The sequence below is a fragment of the Macaca fascicularis genome, chromosome 15 (genome assembly GCF_037993035.2).
Source record: "Macaca fascicularis isolate 582-1 chromosome 15, T2T-MFA8v1.1".
Taxonomy (NCBI): Eukaryota; Metazoa; Chordata; class Mammalia; order Primates; family Cercopithecidae; genus Macaca; species Macaca fascicularis.
In genome coordinates, this window is record NC_088389.1 from 126,498,665 (window position 1) to 126,514,085 (window position 15,421).

The following is a 15,421-nucleotide window of genomic DNA, read 5'->3' on the forward strand; positions in this document are numbered from 1 at the left end:
TACAGGCGCCCGCCACCTCGCCCGGCTAGTTTTTTGTATTTTTTAGTAGAGACGGGGTTTCACCGTGTTAGCCAGGATGGTCTCGATCTCCTGACCTCGTGATCCGCCCGTCTCGGCCTCCCAAAGTGCTGGGATTACAGGCTTGAGCCACCGCGCCCGGCCGCAAGTTGACTTTTTAAAAGCGGTGTGATTTTGAATAGGTAATACATGTTACAATGCAAAAGCTGTAAAAAGGCATAAATCTCTCTTAACATTCCCTATTTGCTACCCATGATTTCATCTATAATCGTATACATGCGTATGTAGGATTTAAACTCACACATAGAAGTGGTAGTACTTAACAGTCCATCTTGGCTATCTTTAGTTTTCAGTTTTCAGTTTTTTTTTTCTTTTGAGACGGAATTTCGTTCTTGTTGCCCAGGCTGGAGTGCAAAAGCGTGATCTTGGCTCACTGCAACCTCCACCTCCCGGGTTCAAGCGGTTCGCCAGTCTCAGCCTCCCAAGTAGCTGGGATGACAGGCGTGCACCAACACGACTGGCTAATTTTTTGTATTTTTAGTAGAGGCGGAGTTTCACCATGTTGACCAGGCTGGGCTCGAATGCCTAACCTCAGATGATCCATCCGCCTTGGCCTCCCAAAATGCTGTGATTACAGGCGTGAGCCGCCACGTCTGGCTAGTTTTCAGTTTTCAGTCTTTAACATTTCTGCCGAACTTCCCATTTGTTGGCTCCATGGAGGTGGCTCAGTTTGTATTCCCACCCACAGGCGATGTATGTGAGTGCCCTCGACCTCCCGACATGCCGCAGCACCTTACCCAACTCTCTTGAGTTTTGCCCGTCTGAGGAAAAAGTAGTACCTCATAGTGGAACTTTGCATTTCTTTTGTGATAACGTAAAACTGAAGTTAGGTATCTTCTCGAGATGAATTTAAAATATTTTTCCAGTTTATCTCTTGATTTCGTTTATGTGTCTTTTGCTGTGAAAACTGCTTAAAAATGTGTTTGTGGCTTTTAGATTTTGTATCATTTAGCAAGGTCTTCCCCAGTTGGAGAGTATAAAAAAGAATTCATGGGTTTAAAAATATATTTTAAGAAGTCTTTGATCCATCTGGAATTGTAGAATAAGATTAGGAGGTATGCAGGTTTACTTTTGAGGCAAAAGTATGTATAAAGTAACACTTTCCTACAGAAAACTTGGGAAAACACAGGAGGGAATGAAAATGAACCCCAGTCCCAGCACCTTGGTATCTGTAACAACTGGGATCATGCTTATGCTGGATTTCAATTTTTTTCACTTGAGATTAAAATACAAACACAGGTTTAGAATATATTTTATTTAATGTTTAATTTTTGTGGGTACAAGTAGGTGTATATATTTATGGGGTGCATGAGATGTTTTGATACAGGCAGGCAATGCACAATAATCGCATCATGGAGAATGGGGTATCCATCCCCTCAAGCATTTTTTTGTGTTACAGACACTCCAATTGTACTCTTAGTTATTTTTAAATGTACAATTAAGCTATTGTGGACTATAGTCACCCACACCCTGTTGTGCTGTGAAATGCTAGGTCTTATTCATTTGTACTGTTTTTTTTTTTTTTTTTTTGTGCCCATTACCCCCACACTACCTTTCCCAGCCTCCGATAACCATCCTTCTACTCTCTATCTCTACAATCATTTTAAATGGTTGTTTAAAACGGGCGTCAACATTTCTGTCTTTAAACCATTCCAAACCGTCCCTTTAAAGGAACGCATGACCAGAGGGTTGCCTTTAAATCTTGCACAATTAAAAGAAGAGCGTTTTCTCTGAGGCAGCTGATCTCAGGAAATCTTGCACGATTTTGAAGATGCCTGTTTTCCATCAGACCCGGCCCTGCTGGGTCACTTGGCGGGTCTTGGCGGAGCGAGGGTGCGCTGGGCCCTGCTCCGGGAGAGCGCCCTGCAGGGGCCCGGGCCTGGCTCGGCTGCAGCACCTCCTGGCGGCAGGACTGCGGCGTGGGAGGAGCCAGGAGGCCCCCGCCCCGGCCGGCGTCACCCTCGGGTCTGTCCCTGGTCTGGGACCGAGCCCTTTTGCACGAAGTCCTTTAATCGCTAAGGAGCTTTCCCAGACGCTTCCCGGGCAGGCCCGCTGGCGTCTGACCCACGTCCCGTCTGCGGGGTGTTTGGGACTCGAGCCCTGGCAGGCACAGGCCGCCCCGCGTTCCCCGCTGGGGAGGGAAGGCGGGCGGCGAAGCGGCGGGGCGGGGGCCGGGGGAAGAAAGTAGGAGGTGGGGCGGGGTGCTGTCCCTCCCCGCGCCCTCGTCGCCCACCGGGCTGTTTCCAGGAGTGGGGGACTTCCGGGGTTGCGCTGTCGCGTCCGGCCGTTGGGCCGCCGAGGGGTGTCGCTGCGCCCGCTGCCCCGCGCGGCCCTTTAAACTTTGTTTTTTAAACTTCGGGGGTGTGGTCGCGGCGCCTCCCCTCTCCGCGGCTGGCCGTCCTTGCCTCTCCCCGCCTTCCAGATGCTTTGGAGTCATGAGCCGGGAGGGCGCGGGGGCCGCTCTGGTGGCCGAGGTGATCAAAGGTGAGCCGGGAGGGCGGGGGCTTCCCGGGGACTCAGGCACCCGCGCTGGGACGGGGCGGGCGGCGCTGGCCGGGAGGTGCCCCTAGTCTGGGCCCCGGCCGCCTCTGTCTCCTGCGCGTGGGTGGCCTCGGCACTTGTCCTCAGGCTCTGGGCTTCAGCGCTCGTGGGCGGCTGTGACCCTAGCGTGCCTGCATCTGAGCCTAGTAGGTGAGCTGCACCTCCCCACCCGCGGGAGCGAGATCCTTGGACTCTGTCACAGGGATCAAAGGTCCTTGTGGTTGGAAAGGATTAAGCCCTGTCACCCGTTTGAGTGTTTGTGGTTGCAAGAAATTTTAGCTGAGGAGTTTACAAGGAAATAAACGCAGCAGTTGCATGAGTTGAATTGCAGATCCAAAAAAAAAAAAGTTTACCATTTGGGGAAAGGGTGCCAGCTGGCTCTGCTGAAAGTATATATGTTTTAAAGGCTGTACTTGATTTTGCCACGTTGTGAGTGTATTTTCTTAGCACCACTAGTATTACTATTAGATATTGTGGATGATTTTATTTCACCCGAGGATTTTTAGGCAAGGAATAAGGGTGGAGCCTCCTGAGCCTTACTACTCATTACCATTCTTGCTAACCTCACAGCAGCCTAACTGCTTTTATGCAACACAGATTCATCTCAGACCCATCGTGCAGAAACCTCTCATTGCTTCTGTTTTAATGGTAATTTGTCTAATTGTAAAAATACCGAAGTAGTGATTCCAAGTTAGAAAGAAGTGATCCCTGAGAACAGTTGGAGAAACATATGGTTTGTTCTATAGCTGTAAGTGATAATTTTGAAGCAATTTTGAAAGCATTCTTTCTCTTTAAGAAAAAAAAAATAGTTTCTTACTGAAATGACTTTTTAGGATGTCTTGAAAAACGTAGTGAAATTCATCTAGAAACTTAGAAGGTTGATGCTAGCCATCATATGCATGCTGCAATTTGCTGAAATGTCTTAATCCAGGCGAGCTAAACTTTTACAAAAATAGGTTTGTTTAGAAATCATGTCACTACATGAAAATCACCACTTTTGAAACTTACGGTTAAAGGCAGTTTCTCTTTTAAAAATGTGCTCATTGATTATTACCCACCCAAATAGCCAGAATATTTTGTAATTACCCATTACCACTCCTACCATCTGAAACGTGCATGAAATAAAATGAAAAATGGACTTCATCTGAAAAGAGTTGTGTCATGATATATGAAACGTTTTTTGTAACCTGCAGGAAGGAACATTGCAATTTTTCCATTTCAGATCGCCTTTGTTTTGCCATTCTCTACAGCAGACCAAAGAGTGCATCAAATGTACATTATTTCAGCATAGATAATGAACTTGAATATGAGAAGTAAGTATTGCTCTTTCAAAGATTGTAACTTTTTTTTTTTTTTTGAAGAATCTAAAGGTATGGTTATAAATGGGACAGCCTGGGAAAATTATAAATCTGTTGGTTGCTAATTACAGGATACTTGTTTTTCACCTGTAGTAATAACATAAACCTTTAGAGTAAAAATAAAAAACCTCCCTAAATTTAAACTTTTAGATTTGCTAATCTAATATTTACACTACAATGAGATATAAATGTGTACTAAGTAAGATACTGTGGTTTTGCCCTTGGAAATGTGTGTGGAAAAACACCCTTTTTAATTTAGAAGGTATGTTCATGTTCATTGAGGTTACATATAGGCGTTGTAGCACTTGTGGTATTTTTGAATAGGCATTATTTACTAGAATAGTCTTCCACTAGTAAAACAGTACCTTTAAGTTGTATTGGCCCATAACTATTTGGTATATGCTTTCTCATCTTAATTTGATCTTATAGACCCAAAAAAGGCATTTATATTCAGAGCATCTAGAATGTACATCACATTTTTATTTTTCATTTTTAAAGCTTCTACGCAGATTTTGGACCACTCAATCTGGCAATGGTTTACAGATATTGTTGCAAGATAAATAAGAAATTAAAGGTAAAGTCTTTATTTAAGATTTGACTTAAGTAATCATTGTTAGCTTGATATGGGGGACGAAAGTAAGGAAAACATCTCTTTTTAAAAACGAAATGCCATGTTTTTCACTGCGGTGGTGTTTGGGACATGCATATGTTTTTTTTATTGTATAAGGTCACAGTGTATATATTTGTTTTCTAGAATTTTGAATGGACAGTTTGAGTCATTTGGTTCTAGTTTGAGTTAGTGATGCCCAAATACTTGAAAAGCCAAAGTGGGAATCAGTTAATTAAGTGAACCGTGTATTGTCTGACCTAATGGAACTGAAACCTAACAAGAGAAACTCTTCCCTTGCTCTGGCTGTTGTTCTTTCTGCCTTCATTTTGATGGGGAGTGATAGCAAACTAACAAGAAAGATGAACTCATCTTACTTTCTCTCCTATTTTGAAACTCCCGTGATACTGTACTACATAATCCTTCATACATACAATTAAGGGGCATGAGAATCTAGGGCAAATAGTACGTCATTAAGGCTGTATCACTGAGAGTTATGCAAGTATATTTGTATTGGTTTGAACTTGGACCACATTTGTGTATGTAAAACACTGAATTGTTGGCCATGCACGGTAGGAAGTTATGTATGTACTGCTTACTAGCAGTTCCAAATCAGTCACTGTAAATTCTCAACTAGAAAATACTGCTTTGTGGGACAGGCACTGAAAAAAAACTTTAATGGAGTACAGAGAGGAAATAAAATTTATTTTTAATTAGAATTTTAACATGCTTTAATTAAAAATTTATGGGTAAGGCAGATGTTTTTCTTTGACCATCAAAGCTCTGTTCACTACATATTGCTACAAAGCTGGAGACTCTTCTTTTTTGCCTTTCTTAAATAGGAGTATAACTATTTATGGCCTTGTGCATTTGAGTTCCCCCTCCTTTTTCCAGTTGCCAGTAGCAGGTCTTTTGTTTCATGCAGGGCTAGGAAGCTAAAAATAATTCTCTCTTCCCCCAGCATTTGTTCCTTTGCTTTAATTTTGGAAATTTTTTTTTTTTTTTTCCTGTACTCAACCATCTGTGGACTTTTAGTCTTTGGGTCAACCAAAAATGTTTCAGTCTATTTTTTCTTCTTCCTTTTCTTTTTTTTTTTTTTTTTCTTTCCTGAGACAGAGTTTCGCTCTTGTTGCCCAGGCTGGAGCGCAATGGATCATTCTGGGCTCACTGTAACTTCCACCTCCCTGGTTCAAAGGATTCTCCTGCCTCAGCCTCCTGAGTAGCTGGGATTGCAGGCGCGTGCTGCGCCACCACGCCCAGCTAATATTTGTATTTTTAGTAGAGATGGAGTGTCACCATGTTGGTCAGGCTGGTCTCGAACTCCAGACCTCGTGATCTGTCCGCCTCAGCCTCCCCAAGTACTGGGATTATAGGCGTGAGCCACTGCACCTGCCAGAAAAATTTTAACATATAAATAGAAATATATACACATCATGGATGTAGAGCTCGGTAAACTTTCACAAATGGAATATACATAGATGATTATCTTGATCACCAGGTCAGGAGCAGTGCACTGGCGGCGCCTCACAGCAGCCCTCCATGCTGTCTTCCAGTTCCTGTCTCTGCACATGCCTCCCCTGGTTATTCACTGCCCTGGCTTATAACACTGTAGACAATTCTGTAGACCTTTTTATTTTAACTTTTTAAATTTCTTTAAAAACCAAACAGAAGGAAAGGTTGTCTTTTCTATCACTCTTGCTTTGTTCTTTTAGAGGCAGCCCGTGCTTTAAGCATATGTCCATTCATGTCTCCTCCCCTCTTCTCTAATTGTATGTCCATTCTCATCCCAGAATGTGCCTTTTTATGGGAAGGTATATGGTATTTGTGGGTATCAATCTTCATCTTTTCAAAGGTCTTGCTAATAATGCGAATGGTTATACATTGTGGGATTTGGAATTAATCTTCATCACAAAATGAAATTGTGGAAGACTTGAAATTAAAAAGAAAATGCTAACAGCTATTTATTTTTATGCAGTCCATTACAATGTTAAGGAAGAAAATTGTTCATTTTACTGGCTCTGATCAGAGAAAACAAGCAAATGCTGCCTTCCTTGTTGGATGCTACATGGTAAGTATTTGTTTTCCTAATGTATTCATAAAAATGCACACAACAGTGCTTCTTGACATTTGCAGTCAGAATTTTGAAATCAAGATAATGTCTTGATTTCTCTCCAGCAAGAACATGTATTGCTTTTAAAAAATTGACCAACTCAAGGAAGCTGTGCTTATGTGGAAGGAGCGGGTAGATGAGAGATCTCCTGTACCTTCCACTTAGTTTTGCTGTGAACCTAAAACTGCTCGGGGAAAAAAGTCTATATTTTTTAAAAAAGTGACCAACTACTTTGGCCAAGGTTTATGTTATATGGCACTTAAGTGTGGAAAATCGTGCTGCAAAGCATTTCTATTCACTTGTGATCCATTTAGTGAGTTGTAAAATCATCTTACTGGGGTCAGGACCCCACTATTAATTTTCTAAACATTTTTAAGAAAATTAAAGCACATCACTTGAGTGCTTTATAAAATTTGAATCTAGGCATTTTTCCCCTAATTAAGGTCATCTCCTTTCTCATCAAAACATCTAGCAGGAGGCCATGGGATGTCAGTGTTGTCGGAAGATGGGTTACATACCGCATGGATTACATACACATGCCATCAGGTGCTCCATTTGGATCATTGGAAACGTGCTTGGAATAGCAGTATTTACATAAGAGTTGTGAATTTCATTTATTTGTAACTGTGATGGAAACGATTTGTTTTTTGAAGAGTCATATTTTGTTTGGCACCCAGTGGATTCATCTGCAGGGGCCCTGAAAGCTGCCATTTTCCAGAGCCAACTTAGAGTTCCTCCAGGGCAGTACCCCCATGTGTTTGGTGGTAGGAAAGCCAGCCACTCTGTTCAGTGGGGAGTGGCCAGGGGATATTTCTTCCGCCCCCACCCCACCATCAGTGGAATAGTTACTCTCTCCTAGACTTGAAAAAAAGGGTTGCTTTTGGAGCTCTTTAAGTTCTTTCTTCTGTACTTCTAGCTTGCTCCTTATCTCTGGCATGCCTTACCGGACCCTTTTAAAATTATTTTCTGGAGTACAGTTTGCTAATCTGGAATTTACAAAGACTAGTCCAAAAGTTGGTGATACTAGTTGAAATTGTACCTCAAGATTTAATAATTTTCCTTTTTATGTTTAAGGTATATCATTAACAGCAGTGATTAAGGTCTTTGTTTTGTGTTCTTATTTATGCTTACAAAAGTAGTTGAATTAAATGCTTCTGATTGGGAGGCCGAGGCAGGCAGATCGCTTGAGGTCAGGGTACGAGATCAGCCTGCCCAACACGGTGAAATCCTGTCTCTACTAAAAATACAAAAATTAGCTGGGTGTGGTGGCGCACGCCTGTAGTCCCAGCTGCTCAGGAGGCTGAGGCAGGAGAATCCCTTGAATCCGGGAGTTGGAAATTGCCCTGAGCTGAGATTGTGCCACTGCACTCCAGCCTGGGTGACAGTGAGCGAGACTTTGTCTCCAAAAAAAAAAAAAAAAAGTTTCTGAGAAAACTTCAAAATTTATTATCATCCCTGAAAGTATGAAACATAGGTTATAGATTCTGTCTATTAAAATTTGGTTTCATAAGCGTACCCAGATGTATTGGTGTTTTCCTTTCCCAGCCTCTCTTGGTGTTTCTTGTGCTTGCAGCAAAAGCCTGAAAAAAAGAAAGCTTTAGTAGTTTGGCGGGCGTGGCGGCAGCGCCTGTAGCCCCAGCGACTCGGGAGGATGAGGCAGGAGAATGGCTTGAACGTGGGCGGCAGAGGTTGCAGTGAGCCGAGATCGCACCACTGCGCTCCAGCCTGGGCAACAGAATGAGACCCCATCTCAAAAAAAAAGAAAAAGAAAGAAAGAAAAGAAAGAAAGTCTGTGTGTCACCCCAAGAAAGAAAGAGAGTATGGAGAAGTGGGTGTTTTAACTGGGACATTTGGTCTTATTACTTGGCCAGTCAGTGGGGAGAGGAGCCTCCTAGATTAAAATAAATCATGACAGCTTTATAGAAAAAGGGATTCAGCCAGAATTCTTGAGATTCATGAAATATTAAAGGGAACCCTGGAGAAGGGTCCTTGTTGTGACAGAAAAAGTTCCCTCCCTTCTTTGTGTGTCTTGCCTTTACACTGCTCTAGACAAAGTCTGGATGGCTGAAGTTCCATCTAAGTGCTCCTGAGCGGAACTCCAAAGCAGAGGGGCCAGGCCGGGCTACTTCTGGGTCAGTCACTGTCTCTGGTCAGATGAGATGTCCCTGAGATGGTAGCGTCTTGAGGAGCCAGGCACAGGGACTGCAGTGTGAAGAACCCCTCTGAAGGTGGCGGTGGGCATGGTGGCAACTCAGTCAGGGTGGTCTTAAAAACAGAAACAGAACATGTGATAAGTTTATGTTTATAAATAAGAACGCACTCTTTTTAAGTCTTGTTGCTGTTGTTTTTAAACTACTAGTGAACAAACCACAACCCCTTGACGTACTTACTGAAATTTTTTTGGCGTATTTGTTTCCAGTTTTATGTTGGCCTTTTGACTTTGTTTATGGTTGTATTTTGGCCCACAGAAGCTTATTTTTCTATAGTTAACATAGGTTTAGGTTTAGAAATCCTTCCAGAATTTCACACCTTCAGGTTAGTATTGATTTGATTGGTTAGGGAAGTGCCAGGTAAGCAAATTTGGATCTTCACTCGCATTTATTACTCTACCCAGTGAGGAGCTAGCTTGGCAGGAGGATTATAGCTCTTGGCTGTGACAGAAGCCTTTGCAACCGTAGCTGGCTGCTAAAATAGGAATTGGGAACTGTAGTGTTGATAGGCAGGGAAGCAGGAGAAAAACTTCCAAGAAAAGGAAATGTATTCATAGTAGAAAAGCAGTGTCAAGATAAAATATGGACACCTCAAAAGATAAAACATCAAAGCAAGTGAAGCTTTGATCTGGTTAAAATGTATTAAATCCTCTGGTTAAAGATTTGTAGAGATGAGTGACAGTTCCCTATAGATCGATCCGCATCCTTGCTAACGTTTTCTGGAGTTGTTGGGAATTTTGGAGAGTGTTTGACTTGGCATGGTAATGTTAAAACAAAACCAAAAAAATCTGGAGGAGGAATCTTTAGGAAGGAAATATTCCAGATAGACTGACTGTTTATTTTTATCAGTCCTTTTTACATTCAGGGCTTCTGAAAGGAACCATGTTTCCGTCATGCTTGTGTACACAGAAAGACCTAATGTGGGATGGGCAGAGAGTGTGAGATAATCCTTTATGGCATGGAAATAAAGTGTTATATTTATTTTTTATCTTAAAAACAGAAGAGGTGAGGCTTCACAAATGTGTAAAATATGAATTGACATGCCCACAGTCAGTCCTTTTGACAGACGGTCAGGCGTCACGTGTGTGTTACAAGAAGTGAGAAGAGCGAGTTGAGAACTCTTGTCTTTATTGTGTTTCGAAGTACTGCTCTTCATGTGGCCCGGTAAATGACTTTCCCGTTCAGCTATCTGAATGGTAGACTCTTAGGTGACAAATTAGAAGCTAAAAATCTTCTGCACCACTGTAAGAGCTGAAAAATATGAAAGATGACTTGAGCTTTTGTTTGTTTATTCACAAAAAGGTAAACATACTATATTGTTTTAAAAATAAGTTTGCTGCCCTGTTTAAGCCAGTGGTTGTGACCTAGCCAGATTGTGGGGTAATGATACTTAACCTGTCATTTCAAAGTAAAGGTGAAATTTTAAGGGGAAATTTTTAAGTGCTTTTCAAAACAAATTCATAATAAAAAAGATCCTTTTGGAAAGAAAAGTTGGAAATTTTGTTTTGTTAATTTTGTTGTAAAAATGTCATACACAAAATCCATATTTGTACTTTTGAGAAATGTAGAAAAATCTTTTAAAAAGAAGCTTTTATATTTATAGAAATAGGACATGTGCACGTGTGTGTATATGTACAGATGGGTGTTGTGTACATATATGTTTTATGTTTACATACAATTTTAAACTTTTTTATTGATACATAATTGTACATATTTATGGGGTACATGTGATAGTTTGATAAATGCATATAATGTGTGACAGCAAAATTAGGGCAGTTGTGGTATCCATCACCTCAAACATTTGTCATTTCTTTGTGTTGAGAGCATTTTAAATCTTCCTGTTTCGAAATACACAGTAAGTTATTGTAAACTATAGTCACACTACTGTGCTAACACTAGAACTTGTTTCTTTTAACTGTACATTTGTACCAACGAACCAACCTCTCTTCACTCCCCCTGACCACACAATGCCCTTCCCAGCCTCTGGTAATTCTTATTTTACTCTTGGCCTCCATAAAATCAACTTACTTAGCTCCTCCATGTGAGTGAGAACATAATGGTATTTGTCTTTCAACTTTGGTTACATCTTCCTGCCACAGCAGTTAGGTTTTCTGAAGATACATGGTATTCATCTCTTCTATGGGTTAAATGTACTTTTGAGGGCTAGCCTGGGAAATTAACCACCATTTCTAACATCTTTCTGTGTGTAAAATAAATGCCAAGCATTTTGTGTATAAAATAAATGACACAAGCAAACTTTTGGCACATAGCTTACAAATTTGCTTTCCTCTAATGTTTAATAGATTACTTTGGTGGAGCTAATTGTAACATGTAGGTTCCCTGTTCAGAATTTATCACTGCATATTATTATTTTTTATGTTTAAGCAGTTCGTATAGCTGTAAGAATGGCTTACCTTGTAAGCATTTGTGTTGAAAATGATGATACTAAATTAAATTTAAGAATATAGTAACTCAGCAATCTGTGAGTAGAATTCTAAATTGCAGTAAATTTGAGATTGCCTCTATGGTTATGATAAGAGCTCAAGGACTTTGTTATTTAATGATGATCTTTTGAATCTGTGGTCCCACTTTTTAAATGATTTTTCTTGGACTCAGAATAGCCAGTGCTGGGTTAAGCTGCCTGCAGGAGGAAGGGATCAGTTGGGAAGTTAAGACAAGGGAGCAGAGAATGAGGATCCAGACGCCTTGGCTAAGAATCCAGTTCAACAAACAGCTGCCCAGATGGGACAGCAGAGGCTGGAGGACAGAATGAGGTCATGACACCCTTCCTGGGCGTCTGTGAAAGGCAGGGCAAATAGCACGAGGCAACTGTCAGTAGCAGCCAGGCCCCAGCTAGTGTAAGGCGAACGGGCTGAGCAAAGGGAGGGCACAGGCCCTCAGTGGGAAGCTGGTGTTGCCTTGGGAACCGGCCCCGTGGGAGGCAGCTGGCTGCCCTGCTCACACTGCATCACAGTTTGACTTCCCTTGCCACCCGAGGGCTCCTGACAGGCGTTTGCACTGCCTGTGGTGCTCGCTGGGTGCTGTTAACTTGGGGAAGAAGTGAGGAGAAAAGGCTTTCTGACGGCTTCAGATCCTTGACTGCAGATCCGTTAAGCTTTCTGGAATTCTGGGTCCTGTCCTTGTTCCGGCCCTTGTTTTGGATAGGATGAGTTCCTGTCCATAGTAAAGCCCGAGGAGCAGGCCCTCTTCCAGCAATAATAGGCAGTGTGATCTTGGATAAGCAGTTGATGCCAAGGTCTGGAAAGTTGTAGCCTGCCAGTTTTATGAAACTCACAGAGCATTATAAATAGTTGTGGATTGTTTTACTCTATGGTTAAAAATTAGGAAATTTCATTTTTTAAAAAAATCAAGATTATTTACTTTGTCTTTAAAAAATGTCCCTACCACTCAAATGTGTACTAATACCCAGGGCCAATTCACTATTTTTATTAGCAGAGTTGGTAGATACGTGTTTGCTACTCTGAACTTCCAGTTTCATTTTGTCGAAATTGAGCATCATTATGCTAACCTACCGTATATATATATAAGTAAAAGTAATTTTAAAAGTTAAAACTATTGAAATGTAAGTTCATCCGAGGTTTTTTTTTTTTAACGACAGTTTTTTTCTTAACCAGTTTTGTGCAGGAGCTATGAAAGTGATTTTCTTTTATTTACTTTTTTATTCTCTGTGTTCTTTCCCCTGCTCACCTTTTTTATTGAGCAGTTGAATGTGTGAGCCTGTCTTCAACTTGCATTGATTTGCAAGCATTCTTTGTTAATCTGGAGAGAATGATTTTTTTTTTTTATGATCAATCAAATTCTTGGCATAGGAAAGACTGTATCATCTGGCTGACATGAAAATAGTCACAAGAGTCTTGAAGTGCTGGAAACATTGTGACATCTCTCCAGGATTTCCTGGTTACTCAGGCTGCCACATTTGTTGCTGGAATTTCAATATCCTTTGTGGCTCTCAGCTCTGGGATGCACTGACTTGTGTGACGTTTGGGTTGTAAATTGTACCGAGGCTCTCTAAGTATATAAATAAAGCTTCAGAATCCTGCACATACTAGTAGAAATAGGAAGCACATGTCTAATTGGGTTTCCGTGATTTGTCCTGTCAGCATTGAAACACTGAAAGGAGAAGTAATGCAGTTGGGATCCTTTTGCCTCAGTTGCTTGTTCTTCCATCACTGCTAGTTCAGTACCTCCCAGGTTTTGAAACGTATGTCAGTAATCAAGGGGTCCAGCGTCCTCACAGGGACTCGGGCGTGCAGTGCAGATGGTGATTCTAGAAAACGGGGGTGGTGGGAAGTCCTGGGAATGGCTGAGGTATTGTTCAGCAAAAAAAGAACTTTGTACCATGACTTTGAAAACCACACCAGTCTCAAGCATTTTCAACCATAGTATTTGTGTGTGTGTGTGTGTGTGTGTGTGTGTGTATGATATTTGCTCGTTCAAAGAGTCTTTATCCTAGAGAAACAAGGTATTACTGATGCTTCCTAAGCTGAGTCTCTGTGCTTACGCCTCATGTATTTGTTTATTCACTTTTAACAAATGGAAATGGCCATTTCCTTACTCACTGAGTGTGCTGCTGCACACTATTGCTGCCCAGCGAATTACCGCAAAACGTTGTGACTTAAAACGACAGTACACATTGTCTCAGACCATGTCTGTGAGTTAGGCATCTGGGAGTTGCTTAACTTGGATGGGTCTGGTCTGGTTCTGGGCCGTGTCTGGGCTGCACTCACCTGGAGGGTCCACCTCTAAGGGGGCTCAGTCACATACCTGGCAGGTTAGTGCCAGTTGCTGGCAGGCGGCCTCTCTTCCATACCACGTGGACTGCTTGAGTATGCTCCCAAAATAACAGCTTGCTGTACCCAGAGCGAGGGTTCTAAGAGAAAGCAAGACAGTAGCTGCCTCTTTTATGATCTGGTCTCCGAAACCACACCCTATTACTACAGTATCCTGTTCGTTACACGGGACACCCCGTTCGCTGTGGGAGGGGACCGCACAAGGGTGGACATGCCAGCAGATGAGATTCTCTGGGGTTGTCTGGGAAGCTGGCGATCACAACTGGTCAGCAGCTCTCTCGGTCATCATTTGTTGTTTCCTGTTCTTAACCAGCACTGTGGAATTAGAGTGGGCATTCTATATATATTGCTTCTCATGAAAATATATCAAAAGAATTTGAGAAACGCCAAGTGTCCAGACTGCCAGAAGCACGGTGATAGATCATAAGTTGCATCCATTTAGAGTTTACTAATCTGAGAATTTGTGTTAATGTAGGAGTCATTTACAGGATTCTTCTTTAGTCACAAATTTAGAATGATTTCATTTGGGAAGGCCTTTTGAATCGGCAAGATGAGTAGGTGTAAAAGTAAAAGTTACTTCCTTCATGCCTGGCCAAAAAAGAAAAGAAGGTAAAAGTTACAGATTGGCAAATATGTCTTCGATAGTTACATAAGTGGAATTATTCTGCATCTGTAAACTTCCTTCAGTTTATCTAATTATGCTTGACATTATTTTTTATGTGCAGGCATTCCCCAACTGGATTTTTAAATTACAGTCTTTTAAAGTTCATCATCAGGAATTTAGGGTTTTTTCCCCCACAGGAAAAAATGTTACATTGTTCTTGCGGTTCTTTGAATCAAACTAGTGTTCCAAGGCTAAACCACAGTCCTTAATGTATTAGAGACTATTTTTGTTTTGAAAGTTAGGAGAAAGTAATACCATTGCAGTTTTACTAATTAAAGAACCCAAAGAACAGCAATTGCAAGTAGGAAAAATTATCTTAAACTGGTGCTTAAGGAAAAATTTGTATAAAATTTGAGAAAAGGCCTTAGAAATTTAGAGAAATTCCTAAACGGGTCTCTAGATTTCATTTTAATACACAAATGAATCAAACCCTATTCTCATTCTTACTGGCTTCGAGGTGTTTTTTTATTTGGTTTTGTTTTTTGATTTTAGGATTTTGTTTTTTTGTTTTTGTTTTTTGAGATGGACTCTTGTTCTGTCCCTGAGGCTGGAGTGCAGTGGCACAATCTTGGCTCACGGCAGCCCCTGCCTCCTGGGTTCAAGCGATTCTCCTGCCTCAGCCTCCTGAGTAGCTGGGGTTACAGGCGCCTGCCACTGTGCCCGGGTAATATTCTGTATTTTTAGTAGAGACAGGATTTCACTGTGTTAGCCAGGATGGTCTCCATCTCCTGACCTCGTGATCTGCCCACGATGGCCTCCCTAAGTCCTGGGATTACAGGCATGAGCCACCACACCTGGCCGGTTTTAAGTTTTGTTTTTTTTTTTTTTTTTTTTTTTTAATCTGCTAGGAAGTCTTAGAATGGAGAAAATGAAAGACTTTACTGATGTTATCTGGTAAGTGTTAGAATAGGCATAGATGCATTGGAGACTGGAAGGGAATAAGGGAATTTGGAAAAAACAAGCTGGATTTTAAAAATATATTACTTTTCATGACTTACAAGCTGATGCTTAGAAGATCTGTGTGTAGGCCGGGCATGGTGGC

General features: G+C 41.6%; 1 protein-coding gene across 36 annotated transcripts in view; it reads left to right on the top strand.

Moving 5' to 3' along the window:
* Positions 1 to 15,421, top strand: part of CDC14B (cell division cycle 14B) — a 128,523-nt gene that overhangs the window by 52,174 nt on the left and 60,928 nt on the right. For 16 of the 36 annotated variants that reach the window (XR_010581663.2, XR_010581662.2, XR_012424940.1 and 13 more), the window contains 3 exons: positions 3,842 to 3,932; positions 4,476 to 4,551; positions 6,560 to 6,652. Coding sequence is in view for 27 of the 36 variants with exons in the window: in XM_005582332.5 (XP_005582389.1) it covers positions 3,842 to 3,932; positions 4,476 to 4,551; positions 6,560 to 6,652 (260 nt within the window). In the remaining 9 variants the exon portion in view is untranslated. Of the gene's footprint in view, positions 1 to 2,498; positions 2,770 to 3,812; positions 3,933 to 4,475; positions 4,552 to 6,559; positions 6,653 to 15,421 lie in introns of those variants that run through there. The other 20 variants (XR_012424945.1, XR_012424943.1, XR_012424944.1 and 17 more) reach the window with 3 other exon arrangements.